Source organism: Ciconia boyciana, chromosome 3 (genome assembly GCF_034638445.1).
Source record: "Ciconia boyciana chromosome 3, ASM3463844v1, whole genome shotgun sequence".
In the NCBI taxonomy this organism is placed as follows: domain Eukaryota; kingdom Metazoa; phylum Chordata; class Aves; order Ciconiiformes; family Ciconiidae; genus Ciconia; species Ciconia boyciana.
Window position 1 is genome coordinate 76,999,806 of NC_132936.1, and position 23,224 is coordinate 77,023,029.

The window sequence follows — 23,224 nt, forward strand, 5'->3', positions numbered from 1 at the left end:
TGCCAGTGCAGTATAACGTCAATACTTCTTAGAGATAATCAGGCTGGCTCTGAGCAAGCACGTATGCCTAGACAGCACCACACACCACTGTACAGAGATACTAGCACAGGTCCTGAAGTCGTATTTGGTGGGTCAGTCCTTGTCAGCCTACCAGAAGTGTCAAAGAGCCCGTCCTATGTGCTATACTGACACAACTATACTTCCTTCCCTTCAGCATCACGATTCAGCTCTAGCTCAAGAATCTCTGTACTGCACAGCACAGCAATGCACTGCGGCACTCCTAAACTATGCACTCCACTGGCACAAGGCAGCACCACCACAGACATTTTTCCAAGAAACATTCTTACTAATTGAAGAACAGAGAGAAAATGTACCACAATTGTATTGTTATTACTACTACTACTATTAGTACTACTTTACTGTATAGCATTTTGAAAACAACTTTCTGATTTGGGGAGTTCTGAAACTTTAAGATTAGCAATATTTTAGCATTTCCATATTTAGCTATTTTAACACTTAAAGTATAACACAGCTGAGGCTAGCCTGGCAGCAATAGCTGCTTTTCCATCCCCGCAGCTGAACCCTATCTCACTTGAACAGTAGAAGTACAGTCATCCTTTGTGCATCCTTTACGGTACCCCTTTCTTAGGCCAAGCCTATGCCTTCCTCACCTCTCAAAGACTGAAATCGCATCCCTGAACATTTCAGCTCTGTCTTCTTGCATTTTCTCCTCATCCCATCCCTACTCTGCTTCTACCGCTCAATTCCTGTTGTGGTTTAGCCCCAGTCGGCAATGAAGCACCACACAGCCTCTCACTCACCCTCCCCCCTGGTGGGAGGTGGGAGAGAATTGGAAGAGCAAAAGTAAGAAAACTTGTGGGCTGAGATAAGAACAGTTTAATAATTGGAACAAAAAAATTGTAATGAGAAGGAAAACAACAAGAGAGCGAGAGAGGAACAAAACCCAAGGGAAAAAAACAGTGATGCAACCGCTCACCACCCGCCAACTGATGCCCAGCCAGTCCCCAAGCAGCAACTGCTACCCCCTGGCCAAATCCCCCCAGTTTATATACTGGGCATGATGTCATATGGTATGGAATAGCCCTTTGGCCAGTTTGGATCAACTATCTTGGCTGTGCCCCCTCCCAGTTTCTTGTGCACCTGGCAGAGCATGGGAAGCTGAAAAGTCCTTGACCAGTGTAAACACCACTTAGCAACAGCCAAAACATCAGCGTGTTATCAATATTATATAGTGTTCAACTTCAACACATAGAAGAGAGAAAAAGACTGGCTTGCTACTGCCAGCCAGGGGTAAAAACTTCTGCAAACTTCTTAGTCTTCTCTCTGAGAAAAAAGGACAGATAAAACTTCTGAACTGAACAACTTGAGTTGCAAGATACATGGTAAAATCCTAATACAAGTTTTGTGCAGCGTGACTAGCAATGGGTTTATAAACAGAAGAGGTGGAAGGGCCATAAGTTTAACATAACAGCCTGAAGTGGAGGAAGCTCTATGACACTAGCCATGGCTGCGAGGAGGCCCACAAGAGAGGAGAAAGATGAGTTGCCTGCTGCACCACTGGGATAACTGATTAACCTAAGGAGCTAACAGGAGAACAGGGAAGAGAACTGATAAACGAGGGGAAAAAAGGATGGATTCATCTCAAGTAGCTGATTACTTTGTGTGGGAGCAGAAAATGGATTAACTTTTGGAGAAGCAAGGAGGGAGGCTGAGAGTACAGGCTGACCACACAGTACTACAGTAATGTTAAGGTCAAGGAAAGAGCACTGGGTATAAAGTTCCTGGTAGGTTCCTCATGACAAGTTTTCTTACACAACATTAAAAAGTGTATTGTGCAGTATGACATCACTGTGTAAATGCAGTGGCAGAGCAAACTGTTGGGGGGAAAGTAAGATGAGACCTGGTGAGACAGCACATAAACAGCAATTCTAGTGAAATGTGAACTGATGACCATTGCTAGATCGCTCCTGAAGCAATTAAATAATTTTAAATGGTTCTTACTACTGTACTTTCAATATCCTCAAGGCATGTCCTCAAATTAAGTAAATGCCACTCTCCTAAGAAATTTTGTCAATTTTTCACCCATCTAGTGATTTGAAACTCATTTGTCAGCTGTTCAGATAACCAGGCAAACCCATCTTCTATGCAGCTTCTAATATGCTGGAAAATGATTCTCATACCACTATACAGCACTTGTGACAAACATATATGCACATATGCAAATTTAGCAACAGGGAAAATAAATTCTAATATATTTCTTCACAGCAAAATTTTTTATAATTTTGCAGTCCATAGGCCATTGTAATTGAACCAATTCTCAAAACACATCTTCCAGACTCGGTGTAAGCCTTTGTTTAGTTAAGTCAAACTTTGTTTCCTACTCGGGTAAAACAGGTAATCTATCACCTTCTCAGGGTGATCTACATTTCATTCAATGAGGTGACAATTAGTAGCAATAACTTCATCAACAGGAAGGCTATTTGAAATTCCTATTGCAGTCTTTTTTTTATTAGTACTTGAAGACAGGCCAAGAAAGTTAACAATTTACTTAATTTGAAAGTGGAAATGTGGAGGTCAAGGTGTTTGCTTTTTAACCAGAGTGTAATGCTATCATCTGCTAGCACTTCATGATTATAAAATACTAATACGAAGAAAGTATGCATTTGCTTTTAAAAGAAATGCCCTTTGGAATCCAGTTAATTCTCCAGTTCACATGCTCAGCAAGAACCACTTCAATATTCAAATATTTTCTCCATGAAATAAAACAAGTCCTGTGAAAACAGTATAATTCCACAGATATACTCAAAACTAATAGATGATTAAAAAAAATCTTGCCCTGAAATCAAAATCACATACATTTTTAAAAAGAAAATCAGCTAAAACATACCTACGCAAGGGAGGGAATAGCCAAGCTCTGGGTCATGGATGAACTGACGGTCATTCAGCGTAGTCACACAGTACAAATGGAAACAGTCTAGGCAAATGACATGGCGATGTACGCACTGGAACACAAGCACAGGACTCCTGTTAAAAACAAAACAGTGAAAATTATGAACAAGGACTGGGCCGAACTCCACAAAAAGCTTTGTTTCAAACTTCTAATTTTATAATAGTTTTTCATTAGTAGCGCACAAGATTATTACATACATAAAAACAGAATTTAGCCTGGCATATGACAGCACTTTCCACTTACCGAAAGTGGAAACTTTACTGAAAACTGGAACCTAAAGGAAGAGAAGTGCTTTCGTAACAGAAGTCCTTTGCATGAGGTGAGGTAAATTCATATATGGTAAAACATCAAATGGTGGTAGGTAGGATTAAATAGAAACATGACCAGCTGGGAAAGCTAAATAGGACTTTATTATGAAGACCACCCTGTGCCTTCAGCCTCTCAAGGCAGCCATTGGAACTCTACAGAGAGGGCATTCCCTTAATAATAATGAGCAAAATAATTCAGCTTCTGGTCAGAGGTATGGGATTCAATCTGGGAACAAGACACCTAAACTTCAGTGCTATATATAAATACCTACCTGCATGCTAAGCCAGAAATTCCCACTAGAGTCAATACGCTCAGTGGAGCCTGAAGCTGATCAGCCTCCAGGTATCTACACTAGGGTGAGCCGAATCACCCGCTTGGCTCCATTGTATATATGGACTAAATCTCCACGGACCGTTACAGGAGCTCAGACACCCACCACACGTGAAGACACCTACATGGAGACAACTAAATACGGGTATTCCAAGCTTGACAGGATACTGCCTGTGGAGATGCAGAGAGAAAACACTTGGAATAAGTGAGGACAAACAGTTTTATTCCTGAGCTGGCTTGCACTCAGAAACCCTCCAGCGGTGGCCACAGCAAGGAGGGGCAGCGGCTCCCAAAATCCTGCTCAGGACCAGTACACTGGAGGTGAAAGAAAAAATGAGTAATACAGGAAATATTGCATACACATGAAATGTGTCTTCACTGCAGGAATACAGTGATAAACCTAATGGGTTTCCTCTAATAAAAGTTAACTTTCGTTAACTCCTGATGGACATACCTTAACTGTCAATTCCAAAATAATGACTATGACCCCTTTGATAAAGTTATGTGCTCTGTAAGTGTTATACAATAATGCTTGCTTATCTCTTCTCCTTGAGGAGTATTACCAACCTGAAGTATCAAAATTGGAAAAATAAAGAGAGACATGCATTAAGCTGAAAAGAACAGTGAGATTCCCATTCTGATGCTGAACTACTTTATTCCTTTTATTTGTCTGTGGGCAAACACAGGTAGAAATGGGTTAAATGTTAAATTTTTTAGTAAATAGGAAGAAAGAGAATTATTTTTAAAAATAAAAGGAGGAATTCTCACATATTCACTCTACTCCGGGACACAGGTATTAAAATACAACATCAAATACAGCAGGACTTGTGATAAAATCATTAGAGTTAGCAATACTACTATAGCTTCTATAAATCCTGCTAGACGATGCTTTGAAAACCCACTGAAACAGTAAATCCTGAATGTGGGAATACAACTGCAAAACGTAATCAATAATAATTTCAGATACTGTATATAAGCATTTAATCTTCCATGAAAATATGCTTTAGAGTTGCACACACTATAGCATTCATGGCAGTGTGTTGGTATCTCCAAAAATATAATCTCTGTGTTTTAAGGATTTTGTTGAATAAAGCAGCTTAAAAACTGAATTAAATAAAACCTCCCCATTACTAATCCTTATTAGTTGCCCACTTGCTGTTCTGAATGTAACAAATAATAATTTTAAAAAGACAGCTGTAACACAAAATGAGAGGCTGATCTGAATCATTTTAGCTCTGGATGGTCCCAAAATCATTATAGAGAGCTGGAGGAGCAGTTATCTTGTCCCTACGGTGCAGAAGTCCCTATGGCTCACGAGTCAAATATAACCTTAAGAAAAACACCCCAAAGGTTTCTTCCTGAAATGCACATATAATCAAATTTGCCTATAGCTTTAATGGATATTTCTGTTTTAGGGTTAATTGCTCATTTTTATTGCTTCAGTATCTGAGTATCTTTTTAGTTTCATGGGAAGCTCCCTGGATCTAAATTCACACCTCTCTGACTTTCATTTCAAAGACAAAATATATTTTATGTGTGAGGAGAGATCCACAAGAGAAAGCCATCAAAAGTTGAGTATCATGAGTTTTAAAATGAGTAAAAAAACCCATGCCAGAAATGAAAATGGCATTATTAACACTCCCACCTAAACTTGTATGAAACCAAGACTAACAGCACTTCATTATGCAAATGAACTACTACAATCAGTTACTAATGTAAATTATTTTGTGATAATCAATTTTGCTTCTTAATATATTACAACTGTTTGAAATCAAACTACATTCTCCAGAAGGGGAACAGCCATAAATGTACACATTTAAACTGCATCTTTAGGAACAACATTAATGATAAAATGTGCTATCTTGTAACACTATCAGACTCGCAAGCAATGCATACAAACTAGGTATGTCTGGGTTCTGACTGTGTCACAAAACACATGCGTAGCTTTCACAGCTATTATACTGTCCGCTAATTTTGCAGCCCACAGTATCTGTGTCATAAGGCTTTGAGAAACTCAATCTGTATGCAATGCAGATTTAGCCAAATTCATTTGGCATTGGAACAGTCACTGCATTCTAACATTTGCAGATCTTGTTTCAAAAGAAAGCACTTCTAGTTTAAAAGAGATAGAGAAGTTTTGTTCCTGACATCAGTAAAGACGAAGATGTAGAGGTTAGGTTCATAATACCTGGGTGAAGCTATTAAATACTCATTTAGGATAACCCCAAGAGTTATTAAAAAAAGCCTTGCTTGAACCACACAATTTATTTTAGAAAGGAGTATTATGAAAGTAAAAAAATTTGCCATGTAGTGTAACAAGGGCCCTTGCTCAATCTAACATAACAGTCTAGTAATGTAAATCCGATGTATATTTTAGAAGGTATTTCATAGGTTCCATTTACATAATATGTTTGGCTGAATTAGAGGCTTCATGAGAATAATATATAAGAAAAGTGTTTCTCGCAGCAAGGGATAAATTGGTCCTTTTTGTTCGCCAATTAGGAATGTAACCACTTTTAAAAATTGAAAATCCAACATTACAATGCATCACAGAAAATTTTCATAATAAGTCACTCGCTCCTGTGCTCTGATTCCTTTTCATTAGAATTTTATCAGCATGCATTTACTTAAATGAAAAAGAAAGGAGAACCTAAATGTTTCTGCTTTATGTTATTACTGTCGGATAACTGTGTGGCACAACAACAGCACAGTTGGAAGCACTGTCTGGTCTGTACGCTCTTTCCTCCTTCTCCTAACTGAGAAGCAGCAAGACACAGATAATTCTCAGATAGACTACAACAGTATACTGGCTAAATAAAGATATGAAGACTTGATCTTGTTTAGATAAGAAGCCCACTGGGAAATAAATTGTTCTAGTATATCCCAAAATCTCATGGCAGTTATTAATGTTCTGAGAGTGAGTCCAGTGGCTATGAATGTGAGGGGCTACTTAGCATAAGGAATTATTTGCAGACATAACAGTGGATTAACTGATATATCTTTCAATGCCTCCTGAAGCAAAATGTGGGGCAATTTGTCCCTTGCTTGGTCTTTATCCTTCATATTTTGAAAAAAGCTTGACTGAATAAAGGTTAAACAGCACACCACATATATCAGTCCATTATTTTTTAGAAAGTGTGAGTAGCCACAGTCTGAAGCGCTTTGGAGCAAGGAATATATCTAAGCCTGTAGAAATCTGTGAAAAACATGTTGGACAAATCGGTGAAACCCCCTCGAGGTCATTTCTAGGTGACAGTTGGATTTTTCTCACCTCAATCTCAAAATCTTAGCCAAATAATAATAAAAAACCTTAGCAGATGTCTATAAGGCTGCCTTGCTGGGATTACAGTCAGTGAAGCAAAAATAGCCATTTGGGATTCATTTCTGTGCAGTAAATAAATCTGAATGCACACAGCTATATCACAGCCTTTAACCCCACCTATGAGTGCTATATTTATCATAACACACTTCTGCATTTCTAATACATTTTTCCATGTTGGCAATCATCCTGTACTTCAAAAAGCTTTCTATATAAGTACCACAAAATAATTTCATTTATAAATGGATCTCTATGCCACTCAAAATTAATCTTTGTTAACTTATAGGTCAGATTGGTAAGCACCATTCAAGAAAAGATGAATCACTGAATAAAATGTGGAAAAAAAGAAGAAATTATAGAAAATATAAACTTTGGTGACATAGACACTACAGGCACTCTCCTACTTCATAAACAATCAAAGTAATTAAACAGAAATACTGTCCTTGAGCAGCACTCAATTTTGTCTCTACCCTTGTAGCAGAGCAAAATTACAATGCCTAAACAAGCCAAATTATTCATCCATCTACATGGCTTCCTCATAGAACTGTATGTAGGAAGAGTATAGTCTTCCGATTCATACAAAGCTGGTGTCACATCTGGTTTTCCTGTCTATCGCATACAGTCCACAGTCTTATTCGAAACTATTGAAAGAACTGCCTGTTTATGATGCTTTAAGTACATGGTTTTCTTACCATGAAAATACTTCCAAGTACTTTGAGTTAGAGTAGATTATTAAATTCCATTAGAAAGATGCTACTATTTATATAAAATATAAAAACAGAAAATAAAGAAAAATTACCCCAGTGATTTCTGTTTTAGAACTGAGGCAGTTTGGAGGAAAGTATAGCAACAAATCCTGCCTTTTAATGAGCAATACGCTATTAGAGATAAATAGGAACAGTGACCTAGCAATTGCAGACAACCTGTAAGTAACAATGCAGGCCCCTAAATATTTAGACAAGGATAAGGCATTTGAAATGGGTATCAAGTTGAAGAGAAAAGAGAAAAGAGAAATGAAACAAGAGAAGAAACAATGATAAAGTACTAAGAAAGAAATGTCACTGATATGACTTTGCATCTTTCATGGACTTTTAGGAACACACAAAAAGTATATCCCTGCTTTCCACTCCCTAGGGGATGAAACTAAATCTTTACATAGACTGTGCCAACTAAAACCCCCATTATATATAATTACAGTATTCTCAGAAAACCGACATATTAAATCCACTAAAACAACCAAAAAATTCTGGTTTTGTGTCTTTGATCACTTGCCACACAACACATCAAAGGTCGTAAAGTGAAGGTTATGAACAGCATGAGACATTGCTGTGTGAGCTTAAATTTTCTGGCTGTGCTTCTGTATAAAAATGTATTCTGACCCACAGCTGTTAACTGAAAGGGGCATTGGCAAGTGAAATCTGACCTACTTTCTCCTCTTTATGTTACATGTTTTCCTCTAAAATGTGCTTTCATGTTTCTTATTTCTATTGGAAAGCAGCGCCAAGAGGCCAGAACCCAGGAACAGCCTGACAGTAATAAACCAGAATATAAGAGGGAAGAACAGGCACACTTAAAATTAGTGCACATGATGGCAAGTGCTCCTTTCAGCAGTGCTCCTGTTAACTCTGCTGTTAAGTTTTTTTTCATGCTATGGAAGCGACATACATTATTGCCCATAAAATCTGTGATCACTGTGACAGGCAACAGCATCTGCCTCCCAAGGACACAGGCAAGGGAATTCTATGTTACATGTACTAGTACATTCATATTAGTACCCAGCATTAAATTTGTGCTATGCCTGCTTTCTCAGATGTGCCTTGTCTGAGCTCCCTGTTCAGACACAATAACCACCCTTGGTACTAATAGCTGAATCTTATGATATCAAGGAATAGACAGTGATTAGGCTGAAGAAGAAACTTTTCCAGTAATCTATCAGACTAGCTGTCTACAGCACTCCTCTGCACAGCAAATAACTGATAAATCAGTCATGCTTTGAAAGGAGATGAGTAGAACCTGCTCCTTTTCCTTCATATGTGCTTTTAAAACCTCATTAATGCTCCACTGCAGAGAAAAGGAAAAGACCTCGGTAATGGAAGCAAAAGATGACAAACATGAACAAAGGAAGCAGCTCATAAGCTGCCCTAACCCAAGCCCTGATGCCAGTTGACAGTGGGAATATGAGAACAACCAACAGGACAGCATAAGTGTGCAATGTCTTTGCTTTTCACAGAGCATGGAGGACTTTGTGTGGATGTGGTTCTTCAGAGCTCAGGGACCCTTGGATATTGATCTGCTCTATTCCTCCCAGCGGTCCGCTGGGAACTCAAGGACTGCCCTGGCATCAGGCTCACCATGATTTTTTACACATGTACGCAACTGCGCTCAGTAGCACACCAGAATTAAGACCATAATCATCGGTAGGAACACAGTAGGAATGGCAGAGCATCCTCCTTAAATGTTAAATCAGAACATTTGTAGCTTGCTGAGCACCAGCTTACTGTGATGAGTCCTCCATACTGGCTCTTTTGCGTGCAATGACCTCCTAGAGCCTATGTCACTGGTACCTTCAGCTTTTGCCACCAAAGGCTGGCAAATGCTTCTTTCACCCTCCCCTAGATTTAAGCCGGCTCACAGCAGACTTTCCTCTCCCTCGAGGCAGCACCCAGCCTTCAGCAGCACAGGCAAAACTGTCCATCGCGGGGAGCCCACACCAGCCACACACTCCATTTTGCCCAAAGAACCTCCCTTTCACAGGCTCCTAACTTTCTGACTAGAGATACTCAACTTTGACAGACTAGAAACATACAGTCAGAAATCAGCCTAGTTTGGTTTTCAGGAAAAAAAAAAAATCAGCAAGGTAACTGATGAAGTTGGGAGAATGATGGGATATCGTGATAAGAGGAGGAAGGTCTAACTCCACCTGCACAAGCAGCACCATGAGATCCTTCAGTATGAATAAATAGAAGATGAATAAATAAAAAAAGTCAAAATGCCTTTGTACCCTACTGGCCTTTTATACCCCTGACTAGTTGCTGAGGATCCCATTGATTTCTTCCAAGGATTTAAACCTTATTTAGTCTTACTCCCTACGTCTGTGCTAGTAAAATTAACATTGTCAGCAAATGTTCTTATGCCACTGGAATGCAACTGAGTATGCTGTTAAATTGTTAGAATGGGCCCTGGCATGGTTTTAGGCTTGCCAAATAGCAAAGTCACAAACAGTTCCTGTGCATAGTCCAGGGGTTACCATGTGCTGTCTCCAACAGGCAACAGCAATCTGCATGTGGCCACCCTGCTTTAAAAACTAAGAGAGTTTAATAGTACAGATTTATGGTAGAAAAGCTTTATTCTGGGACCCTTCTCTTAATACCAAAGCTTACTGAATTATTCTCTGTTTTCTTATTTTTAGACTCACACCTCCATTCTCAAAACCAAACCTGTTGAGACAGCCTGTGAAAATTATGTTGTCTTTAAAGACATTACATAGAAGAAAAGTTTGCCAACACAAAAGACAAGACAGAATCGTGATCTCTTTTTGCCTTCTTGTGGATGCTGAAATCCCTGGAAAGACACTGGAGGAAAAAAATATTGGATATCATCTTAAGGGACACTGCCACATTATCCTCTTCATTCCCTGGGACTCCAGGAGGGACTAGGACTGTTGGATACAGCATGTTTCCACTGTGTAAATTTCAGTTATTCCCTTCTAGTTAACTTTGGAAATACACACCTGGTGCATGAACTTTAAGATTGTGTCTCTTAACATGTATAGAAGAAAAGAAGACTGGAAAACAAGGTAAGGTCGAGAAGGGGGGAAGGGGGAGAGAAAAGAAAGATGTAAGAGGGAGCAGGAGGTAGAAGTGATACATTAAGTGCATTTGCTCCTAGAGAATTATCTTTCACCACCTTAACATTATGTTTTATGCTTTTTCTCATCTTTCTTTTCAAATATGAATATTCAATTTATATGTTCATCCAAACAATAACTTGAGGGTGCTTCCCATTAAATGAGTCTTCAGTCTCAACCAAAGATATGATTATTATCTTATAAACAAAAACACCCTCAAGTTATTGTTATAATAAAGAGATTTCTTTATAGAAAACTATTTTTTTCAACTCCTCACTATCACTGTAATTTACAGATAATATTGTACCCTTTCCTCCTCAAGGCAAATACCTTAGCATAAACATCAAGGTGCAGTTATCTGAGAGCACCTTCTACATCAGCACCTCCACTCAAAAGGAAGAAGAACAAGCCTTGGGCTAGCAAGTCTCACTGAATGCATTCTGACTTGGTAGATTTTAAGTTTACAAAGCAGTTCATTCCCCTTAATAGTCTGAAGAAAATAGTTTGCAACGTCCACCAGAAAATTGTACTAGCAGTGAGAATGGCTTATTTATGCCATTTTTCTATATTGCTTACAACCACCATCATAAGTTATTCATATCGTGATTTTGTTTTCTGATCTTGTTATGGCCCTTGTCACAAGAACAAGTGTGGAATTTAAATGCCCAACATGCACACAGCTCTATGTTTAAATTTCTTCATTTGTCTCCTCCATCTTTTTCCCTACATGTCAACTTCCATTACATTGGAATCAACTTTTCAACCAGAAAAAAAAACCAAACCCACACAAATTAAATAGTAAAAAAGAGACAAATTATTACAAAGTTTGGGAAGTATCAATTCTGAATTTGTAACTGGGCCAATGAAAAAAAAAAAAAACAAACCATTTGCAGAAAATTCTAAAGATTTACAGAGATTAAACAACTCAAAAGAGGATTCTGGAAATTCAAATAATTTTATGTGCCTCTTTCCTGTTTAATCTCAGCATATATTTTCATTAGTTCTGTACTGCCTACCTGGAGGCTGGCTGGTCCTCTTTGTGCCTGTTCTTTCAAGGAATTACAGTATATATTAGGACTCAGGTCACCTACTGCCCTTTGTACAGAAGTACTCAGGAAAAATCTCCCATTTGTCTACCTGACCTAATAATCTGTGTAACACTTAGAAAGACTGACATTCATCCAAATATAACTTTGCATTTTTATAGAACCATTCAATTCCAGCTCTTGATACCCAAATGATGCACGGAGTACAGTGGAAGACAATAACAAATAGGCACGTGTGAGATTTATCCCTCTTCTAAATTTACTGAATACTGTAGGAATGGAAGCAAGGATATTCACAATATTGCTTTAGAATATCATCTCTGACAATCCTGTGGAAGCTGTTTGTGATGCTAACATGGACTGACCTCTGAAAGAAGACTTATGGCAAGAAAAAAAATTGTGGTGGCCATTTCCTCTGTTCTTCAAGCAGACCAGGTTTTTAGTTAATTAAATAGTGATATACTATTCATATAAATGTCACAGAACTTATATAAAGACACTTACTGGAAAAAGAGTGTGCATGAAAGGGCATGTATCTTGGGAACCCTCACTAATACTTCACTTTTGCCCATCTTTCCCTTGTTTTGAGGAAGCGGTTTACTTCCCACCTCACACTTAGCTAGTTACATGGATTGACACACGGGGAGGGAAAGGAGTAGGGATTTTTGATCTTCCTCCTTGTCCTCACTGAGCATTTGCTCCAAGAGAAGGATGCAGCAAGTAATCTCTGCATCTTTCTCAGAGGGGATATAACAGCCATAATTGTCAGCACTAATGAATAGTTTTGACTTCTCATATTTATCTACAGCTTTCCCAGAACACATAGATAATTCCCACAGAGACTATTCATGTTCACTCTTCTGTTACACTCACTCTGTTAGAGGAAGTAACCTGGCCTCAGGAGAGAAGACAGGTTATAGGTAGAAACTTGAGACATACCCCAGTAATTTCTGAGAAAAACTAAGACAAATACATTCAGAAATATGAGCAGGCATTTACTAAGGTAAGTTTTCCTCTGCCTTCAATTTCCTTTTGACAACTCCCTCAACATGCCATACTTACTGTATATGAGCTAGGGTCCGGATTACAGTCTAGCTAACAGGAAAAAAAGGAGGAATTAGAAGAACAAGGAAACAGAATGGAAAAGAATCAAAACAAAATTTTAATGTAATCAATCAAACTCATTTAATATGTGAAATAATATCCGGGAGAAGTCTTGCAATCATCGTGGATAACATCATTACTTAGCTTCATGGTCCACCTATATTCATTCACAGGCTGATCAAACTATAAACTATATGTAGAAATCTTTCATTACAAATGGTGGATTCCTTCCATTACAATGGCAAAGAGAGTACAGGGGCTCAGCCCTCAGCATCTGTACACCACTAAGATCTGCTCAAGGAATACATTTGGACTCTGTGACAAAACCCTTCCTGCTCCTTCTTTTGTTCAGGGAACAAACAGAGATACGTTATTTCTCAAAACATATTGACAAAACAAACAAACAAGTCAGCATGACTAAATTCAAAATGTAGGACAACATAACAAACATTTCCCGAAAGAAATGTTTCTGAAGCTCCTGCATTTTCTCTGTTTCAAATTATAGAACAGCACCTGAAATAAATGGCAACCCCACCTTATTTAAAATATTATTTACCAATGATCATTGGAAATTAGATCACTCATCAATCCCTACCTTTTGCTTTTAAGTGAAACATTTAAACTATTGGACTTTTTCTAATCTGCTGAAATATTATCTATGAAAACTGTACTCCAAGCTATATTTTTTTATCCTTAAAATTCACTTTAAAGTTTTAAAGCTTTACTTAAAGTTTTTACACTCATAAGTTTTTTAAAATTAGTGTTGTTTAAAAGAGACAGGATATGTACCTACTTTCTTTCAAAAAAAAAAAACCCAGAACATAGGGAATGGCTTGATCGGATTTTGGTTTTTAATTTAGATGCTATGTAGAAATAACTTCTGGGATTAAGATTGTGCATGGCAAAAAATAAACATTTTTTTAGGATGTTAGTAATCAAGAGAAAAGTACATTAGCTAGACTGTAGTCTGTAGATTCTGTCAGATAAAATAAGGAAAAAACTGGAACACAAAAACGTGAATTCCCTGCCTCAAATCTCTGCACTGCATTATCTTCAGATAGAAAACCCTTAGAGATGCTAAAGAAAAAGATCTTTTTAAATTAGGGAGTCTCACTTCTTTATTCTGTTTCAAAAAAATCTAACCACATGGTTTAAGGCTCCATTCACAGAATGGACTGCAAGAACTTCTACGAGAGATTAACTTCCATATCCTAAATTACAACTCATGATGGCTGATATAAAACATTATTCAATTACACTATTATCAAGTTTACATGTAACAATACTGGGAAAGGAAACGTCAATGGATGTTTGATATTTAATTTTTAAATAATTGTAATTCATCTGTTTGCTAGCATATGTATGATTTTTCTGCCAAATTCAGGTCTCATGAAGACAGCAACTTTTCTGGTAATAATGAAGAGAGCCTTGAAATTCAGTGATGAGAAATGGAGGGCACACAGAAAATGCAGCTGTGTAAATTACGTTAACAAGCAGGGCTAGTAGGAGTACAAACTTGTCTGAAGTCATACATCCTGTCCTCAATGTAATTTCATGTTTTTGAAAGTAGTTTATACAAAGGTTTTATGCTTTCTTCAAGAGAAAGAGCGCTGTATTGTGCTCAGCCCCACTCATTTCTGTACAGATGGACACAGCATACACTTTGATTAGCACGAAAGCAATGACTGAATCTGGCAGGAATCTGGTGTTGCTTCTCTAAAGATAGTACAGAAACATGTTTGGCTGCAGTCTGCAGAGGAGCAACTAATATCACAGCAATAAAAAACTACACAGGACACTGGCAGGGAAGTTACCAAAATGACTAACAGAGAAGTTAAGACTTGCCACTTCTTTCCTAGATCTGATTCTGTTTTCTTTACAATCAATAGCTAAAACGTCATTGACTTTAGCTGACCAAAATTTGGCTTACACTTTTTTGAATAACTACAAAGATATAATTCAATGTGAAAAATAAAAATATCTTAAATTGACAGGGGCAGACCAGGTGTTTTAATCACATCTAAAAAATGTAATTGCACAGCAGCTGCATACAGAAAACATGTTTGCACCTGTACATCTGCTTAATTTTACCCAGAAAACATTCTGCTTCAGCATTCATTGGATGTCTTTGTATTTTTAAGTGGAGGGAGACAGAAAGTTCAGTTCTGAAATAAAATTAACTGATAAAAGTTTCACCGGAATTTCTTTGTCTGTCAAATTAGTACCTTTCCCCCCTCCATCCCAAATACTATAATCAACACCTTGCTCATACCACTTATTCCAGAGTTTGGGGGACCGGTTAAGGCCAATGAATCTCACTGCTATGCTCTGCCTGACCTGATTTAGAGTTCAGAATCAGAGAGACAAAAGTTCATCAGCCAAGTTAAAGCTGGAAGCACAATAAGGCACCATTTTTAGGATGCTCATGCTACTAACTATGCCAGTCTTCCTAGCAGTTACATCTTCAGCTGCACAGGTAGTGGAGCTGACTCTGCCTCCTTCCTCCTTTGTGGCAATTTCATAATCCCCTGGCAATGTGCAGACTGGGAAGGAAAAGGAAAAAAAACAAACCAAAACAAATATAACCCTTGAAATGAAAGCTACTAGGAATACTAGGAATACTCAGCAATCCAAGTGTATGGATTCAATTCAAAGCTCTTCCAGAAACTGCCAAACCCTGTGAGTGTGACTGATCCCCCAAAGAAGGTTCAGGCCAATTCTTATCAAAACTGGCTCACACGTTCCCAGCTATATAATGCACCAATTATGTTTCCCATTCTCTCTTACATTAGCTAGCCTGACAGCGATCTGTTCAGCCATGCGTGATTCATCAGGTTTGCCTTCTGTTTCTAAACACGAGCTATAGAAGAGAGCAGCCCTTGAACCCCAGCCTGCTTTGGCGAAGTGTGAGAAGTCAGTGACATTTCCTTGTCTTGTGGCGTCAGAAACCCGGCAGCCTCCTGGCACTCTGAATCACCACACTACCCGTGCTCAGCTGAGGGCTGGAGCTGCGCAGGTTGTATAAATAGTGCCTACACAGGGTTTCAGTGTACTTACGCAAAGGACCTTTTTATTTGAGGGTTGGCCTCACTACAGACAGCCTTGTTACAAGGGGTGAAGTTTATCGGATTAGAAGCAACACTGTTAGTATTCAGGACACATTTCCAAGTGCATATGACATGTCAGCTGCTTACATATCTTCCAATTCTGCTTCACATATTCCTTTTAAAGTTAAACATGAAGTGACAGAAATGTAGAAATATCTGTGTCCTGCACTCTGAGAACATAACAGCTAAAAAAACCACCTTGATATGTCAGCTGACAACAGAAAAAAAAATCCCTGACCTCTGCTGAGGCATTCTGATTTTCCTAACATCAACTACTTGTAACAGAGAGGAGAACTGAAACTACATAAACATGAATGCCACAATTAAATATATTTACATAAAGCATGAGGAATTTTGTTTGCATACCCCCAGACACAGTTTCAGTATTCGGTCCTCTTTCTGTGTCTGTACAACTACCTATTCTACTTTACAGAGACATCCCAGAGATCTAAAAATAGGGCTAGGTAGTTGTTTATTTCATGTATTTGTAGCTGTTTTCTTTTAAAAAATATTTTCCTGCATCTTCCATTGACAGATACAACACTTTGAGCAGCTAGTTCTTCCATCATTTAAATAAACAGAGCACTCCCTGCAGCAACTCCTTTTCCTCCAAAATTAATTCCCTACTACTTTGTTCTTCTCTCTCTGTCCTTGAGATTCCTCCTTCAACATCCCTCTAGTTCTACTTTCAGCTGTCATTTCCAAATCAAGGCCAGCTTGGTCACGCTGGGTTCCCGTAAGGCCAGGAATCTAGTTCAACAAAAGAGGATGACCCTCCCATGAAAGTGATGCTACATGACATTTTTCCTATTAGTCTGATTCTGCATTCTGTATTTACTGTACAAACTCCAATTTCTAGAAAGACAGGGGCAACAGGTATAGATTCATTTATGATAAACACAGCACGCTGTACATTGCCAAAGGATTTCTTCTTAGCGTTATTCACATCTTAATTTTACGTTCAATTAACTACCAAGAAACTTTTGACCTTTTAATATTCAATATTTGAGAAGTTATATGATGAAATAAGACCTTTCATTTACCTAATAGTTGGATGATGGGGTTGGTTATGCTTTAAATGCACACTCTTGGGGAGGGGGGGAAAGCTGTAGCTTTTTAAAAGCCACGTGTGCCCACACGACCTTCAACATCCTGCACATGCCGTGAATTGCATGGGAGACATTTGTTATGTACCTTGAAAGGTGAAAAGCTTCAGCAACCTTCAGTCGAGATTCTTATCTGTACTCAGAGGATGGGGCCTAATTTTAATCTTGCTTAGTTCTGCATTAATCAGAACTGACTACACGCTGAGGACAGTAAAACTGGTCAACTGCAAAACCAGCGGGAGATCAAAATTTTGTGGCAAACGAGGTACTTGCAACTCTCTCGCAGTGTTTCTCAGACAACGGGTCATGATCCTGAGAGAGGTCACAATCAGAACAATCGGAAAATTGCAGCAAAAATGTTGCCTCAATTATAATGCAAAGAAAATAAAATTAATGGAACACTTTTAAGGAGGCCAAAACCTTCAAAGTTGGGTGTCACAGGTAACAGCCGTGAACATTTTTAAGATAACAGAAAAGGAGGCCTATTACACAAATACTTGTCTTTGAATTGGGCAAATGGGCCACCTGAAAAGTTTGAGAAACTCATCCCTAGCCATTTCATCCAATTTACTTATTTTTCATTTATTATTTGCTATAGTTATTCATATAACCATCTTATATCCTAAAAGGTCACTATCCTTATCTGTCATGGATATTTCAGAAAAGTCTAGCTGAGATAAAGCTAATGCGCCTGGTTCTGGGAAGAGAGCACCTTCAAATGTTTTCTGATGATAATATTAATGCTCCACAGTAGAGGTGATACTTAATCACCCTGGAAACCAACCATATGTAGTGCAATATACAGTTGCTAAGTGAAATGTACGCAGGTGTAACTTCCTGACCCAAGTGACAGAGGAGCAAACATGGGGAGGTGCTCTGCTGGGCCTCATGCTCACAAACAATGGAGGACTTGTTGGGGATGTGAGGGCTGAAGGCAGCCTTGGCTGCAGTGACCATGAGATAGTGGAATTCTTGATCCTAAGAGGAGGGAGCAGGGCAAAATGCAAGATTACAACCCTGGACTTCAGGAGAGCAGACTTTGGCCCCTTCAAGCATCTGCTTGGAAGAGTCCCATGGGATAAGGCCCTGAAGGGAAGAGGGGTCCAAGAAAGCTGGTTAATGTTCAAGGATCACTTTCTCCAAGCTCAAGAGCGGTCCATCCCAATGCCGAAAGTCAGGCAAAAATGCCAGGAGGCCTGCATGGATGAACATGGAGCTCCTAGAAAAACTCAGACATAAAAAGGAAGTACATAGAAGGTGGACTCAGGGTCAGGTAACCTGGAAGGAATATAGAAGCACTGTCCAAGCATGCAGGGGCCCAGTTAGGAAAGCCAAAGACTACCTGGAACTGAATCTGTTGAGAGATGTCAAAGGCAACAAGAAAGGCTTATATAAGTGGCAAAAGTACAAAGTCCTGCACCTGGGTAGGAATGACCCCAGGCACCAGTATATGGTGGGAGCCAACCCGCAGGAAAGCAGCTTTGCAGAAAAGGGCCTGGGGCTCCTGGTGGACACTGAGTTGAACATGGGCCAGCAATAAGCTCTTGCCACAGAGAAAGCTAACAGTATCATGGGCTGCATTAGGAGGAGCGTTGCCAGCAGGTCAAGGGAGGTGACCCTACCCCTCTACTCAGCACTGATGAGACACACCTGGAGTGCTGGATCCAGTTCTGTGAACTCCAGTACAAGAGAGACATGGAGCTACTAGAGAGTTTCCAGCAAAGGGCCATTAAAATGATTAAGGGACTGGAGCATCTCTCGTATGAGGAAAGGCTGAGGGAGCTGGGACTGTTTAGCCTGGGGAAGAGAAGCCTCAGGGGGAGTCTCATCAATATATAGATATCTGAAGGGAAGGTGTAAAGAAGACAGAGCCAGGCTCTTTTCAGTGGTGCCCAGTGACAGGACCAGAGGCAACGGGCACAAATGGAAGCATGGGAGCTTCTGTCTGAACATAAGGAGAAACTTTTTTACTGTGAGGATGACCAGGGTTGCCCAGAGAGTTTGTGGAGTCTCCATCCTTGGAGATATTCCAAAGCCCTCTGGAGATGGTCCGAGCAACCTGCGCTAGGTGATCCTGCTTGAGCAGGGGGCTGGACCAGATGACCTTCAGAGGTTTCTACCAACCTCAACCATTCCTTGATTCTGTGATTCCGTGAATGAGATATTAGCATAGAGTAGAACAAACAAAGCTAAAAATTACTATATTTCATAAAAGTAATGCAGAGTTGCACCATTCATTAATAAAAGGTGACTGTAACTAACTAACTAACTAACTAACTAACCGAAGATTGCAACCCCAAACTGAAGAGTGTGCATGAGGGGTTCTGGGCAACCTACTTTTTAAACATAAGAAGAGAGCATTATGGGAGAGCATTATTTTATTTTGTTTGTGTTGGGATCGTATATACTAACTTTAGCAAGCACAGTATCCTTTCCCTCCCATGAGAAACAAAACTGCTTGCAGGGCTCCTCTGTACCCTTGTTTAATCTGTGACACTGCAATTGGAATTTGTCACTCTAGGAGCTACATCTGATGTTACAGCCTGAAGCGGAGCTAAACCAAAATAAACAATCTGCTCCATTCTGCTTAGACTAATACGACAGTGATGTAAGCCCCAGCACAGTGGAAAATGCATAAATGGGCTGCCACAGAGCACATGCACACATAAAAACAGCAACGTAGCTCAGAAGTTTTATTACTAATACACACTGGGTGAAAGAAGCCTTGCTTGGACTTTGGCTTTGCTATGCAACAGTATTTTCTTTGTGTGTGTTAATGTGGAAAATATGCTTATTATTTCAGAAGGCCCTAGGAATTTTGTGCTGCACTGAGACAATATCTTTTTCTAAAAAAAAAAAAAAGTTCAGTCAAGTATTTGCTTCATCACAACTTGTGCAAAGTTATTAGGGTGGGAGAGCTGAACAGGATTATTTTATCATAAACATCCCACAGTGACACAACTGTGCAAATATTTGTCCCAGTATCTTGTGTTTGAATACAGTATTCATCCCTCCCTCTCTGCCTCTTTCTCTCTCTCTCTCTGGTTTTTGATTTAGGGTCTCTGGAGCTTTGCCAATGCTAGGCTGTTCGTTCCAGTTGCACATACAGGCTCATTTATGCAAATAGTCACGTTGAAGCCCTAATCTGGTTATTCCTTCTACTCAGAATCACTTGATCAGAATGAGGATGGGGGAAAAAATGCTGTACATAATTCTGTTAAATTCATCAGCCGGAATGGCTGACCTTAAATCTAGAGTCTTACATGCAGTCATTTTTCCTTTTCTCTCTCCCCAAGCTAAGAAAGCCCTGCAAAGGCAACTGACTGAGCAGGTCACATTTTCTATAAAGATACAAAGAGGTTATCTTGTTCAAATAATTTTATTTCAGGAAAAAAAGAGGACGGAGTGAAAAGGAAGGCAACAAGGTCACTTCAATAACATCACACAATATTTTCTCTTCTCCTAGCTGCCTTACTATTTATATACTTTCAACTTCAAAGATGCATTTTTATATAAAAAGGCAAGAAAAAACAGCAACAAAAAAACCATTTTATGTGAATAAGCTCATGAAAGTTAAGGGCCTAAGAGCAAAAATCCTCCTCTCTCCACATCGGGCATAATTTATACGGCCCCAGTGCAAGCTTTCCCATAGCGTCCTGCCAGTGACCTCAGCCCTCCTCTGTAAAACCATTTTCTCAAAGGAGATGAGGTTATCTAGTCTGGGTGACAGCTCAGGTCCTGCGTTTCTTCCCATCAGAGGCCCCTACATGAGCCCAGCTAAAGCGTTGCAGCTAAAATTCAAAATTAATGCTAGGGAAGATACTTAAAAAGCAGTGGATACCCGTTTGCATTTTGCAGAGAAACAGCTGGCCTTTTACAAAGATCCTGCTCTGCTTTCTTGCTCCTGCCTTGCTGACAGCCCAAACTGCAAACTGCTTGTTTTCCCCATTGCTGCAGATCGTGTGCCGGGCGCTGGCGAGGCAGGACTCGGCCCTCACTTGCCGCTTTTGCTGTGCCATGGGACCGCAGCACTGCAATATTAGCAAGTCTAGAATTCCTCTTGATTTTTCAGATTCTTACTCTAAGCAGCTTCTTCCACCACATGCTACTAATAAAGGCATCATGCTTTGCGTGTACTTGTTTCTGTTCTCAAGTTGTACCTCAGACTGGGTCTGGGTATTTCCCCAAGCCTCCCTTCCCCCATCAGGCAGACTCCAGCCGGCAGAAATATTCAGATCGACCCCTAGATGGGGCTACTGTCCGCAAGTCGCTGCACTGGCATTACAAATCCAATTCTCAGCACAAGAAGCTGAAATTAAGTACTGACTATTTATTAATCTCCGGCCCATTTATTAACCCCCTCATCCTTCATACGTACTTCCCTGGCCTAGGCTGGCACACGCCAGTGATCATATTAAAACCTTTAACTCTTTCTCATCCCTTTCCTACCCTGCAATAAGAGCTATTTTCCAAGCACGTAAAACTAGACAGAAAAAGGAAGAGCTACGACCGCTCGGAGAAAGCTCTGAATGCCTCCTAGGTTAGCAGCAGCCACCAAGTGACGTAGGGACAATTGTGTCACAAGATCCTATACTGAGAGATTTCAACAAGACATAATAACGTTAAAAACACCTAGGGGATGCATATATTAATTTTTCTGTTTAACTCATGTGGCACACAATATCTTTCACATTTATTGCCATGCAAGTTATCTTCTTCATATTATTTTCTATTTTCAGCTTCACATTTTTCTTAGCTGGTTGCAACTAATGAGCACTTTATTGAAAAGCCTAAGCAAATCCCTACATAATGTGTTTAATACCCAAATAAAATAATTTCACAAATTCTTCACGATTTTAGCAAGATCTCAAGAGTGATTTCACATAGCAGAATGAAGAGTAATGATACAAACCGATCAAAGAAATTACTTCACATATTTACAGGTCCCTTTTCCGTCCCACGCTGACCTGCACCTCTTAAAGTCATTTCCACTTACACTGACAGTGCAACTCGCTGTCACAGGAGTTGGAAATATTTTATATCCACTATGTACAAGTGTAAATGGACAAAGACAGGGAGCAAAGAATTCAGTCCTCTATGATTACTAGTCTCTGCCAAAGTGATTATTATGCTATTTCTTTCCACTCTAACTTGAAGACAGAGAGATTCTGCAGTTTGTTTCCTAGAACTACTTCTAGAAAGTTGGTATATTCACCTTTACATAAAAAAAATTTATAGAAGAGTTGTCGGTACTGCTGTATGAGAAGATGAAATGATTCCATGCTAAATCAAAAAAAAAAATGGAAAGAAAAAATGAAAAGGAATAAAGTGCATGCATAGTGGAACAAAGCAGGCAATCAAATGGAAGTAGACAGAATAATTATAGATGTCTGAATAACACTCCAGATGGCATTTTGGGCATCACAGTTAATAAGCAGGCTGTTTCAGGGGACCAGCATGTTAGCACATTATTGCAACAACTGGAAACCAGCAGCTGAAGCATGTCTGTCTGATTATCCAGGGAGCAGGCTACATGCAGCAGCCAAACCCAAGAAAAATACAGCGTCTGGACGCTTACTGGTATGACAGGTTCAGGGACCCATTTTTCTTAACAGTAAGGACATGCTTAAAAGAAGTTACCACAGCCATAACTACCAGTCACTTCATGAGGAAGTGGCCTTAGGCCAGTTAATCTGGCCTAAAGTTTGGGCATTTAGAAAAGGTATCTTTTTGGAATTAATTACCCCATCTAAGTATTTAAATTGAAGTTTCTACACTTCTGGTCAGATGAAAATCAAGCTGGTTCCTGTGTTCTTCTCCCTCTGTGCAAATTTATTTTAGTAAAAGCAACAATAATATCTGAAAGGGAGTGTACACTAAGATTTCATTTTATTCCCCTTTTCACCATTGGAATCTGCAAACTACTTCTGCAATTCCAACTGTTCAGGTTGAATGTTAAATTGGCTACCAAAATAAGCTTGATATCTTGTCAGTTATCTTCTCAAATGAAATACATCATCTTCAGTACAGCAAAGAGTCCCATTGCTGATATGCATCCCTCAGGAAATGTATTTCAGGGATGGAA

General features: G+C 39.3%; 1 protein-coding gene across 1 annotated transcript in view; it reads right to left on the reverse strand.

The window, feature by feature from the left end:
- PRKN (parkin RBR E3 ubiquitin protein ligase) overlaps positions 1–23,224 on the reverse strand; it is a 784,012-nt gene that overhangs the window by 286,068 nt on the left and 474,720 nt on the right. Inside the window, exon 7 of the mRNA XM_072857961.1 lies at positions 2,909–3,045. Within this exon, the coding sequence (XP_072714062.1) occupies positions 2,909–3,045 (137 nt within the window). The remainder of the gene's footprint in view (positions 1–2,908; positions 3,046–23,224) is intronic.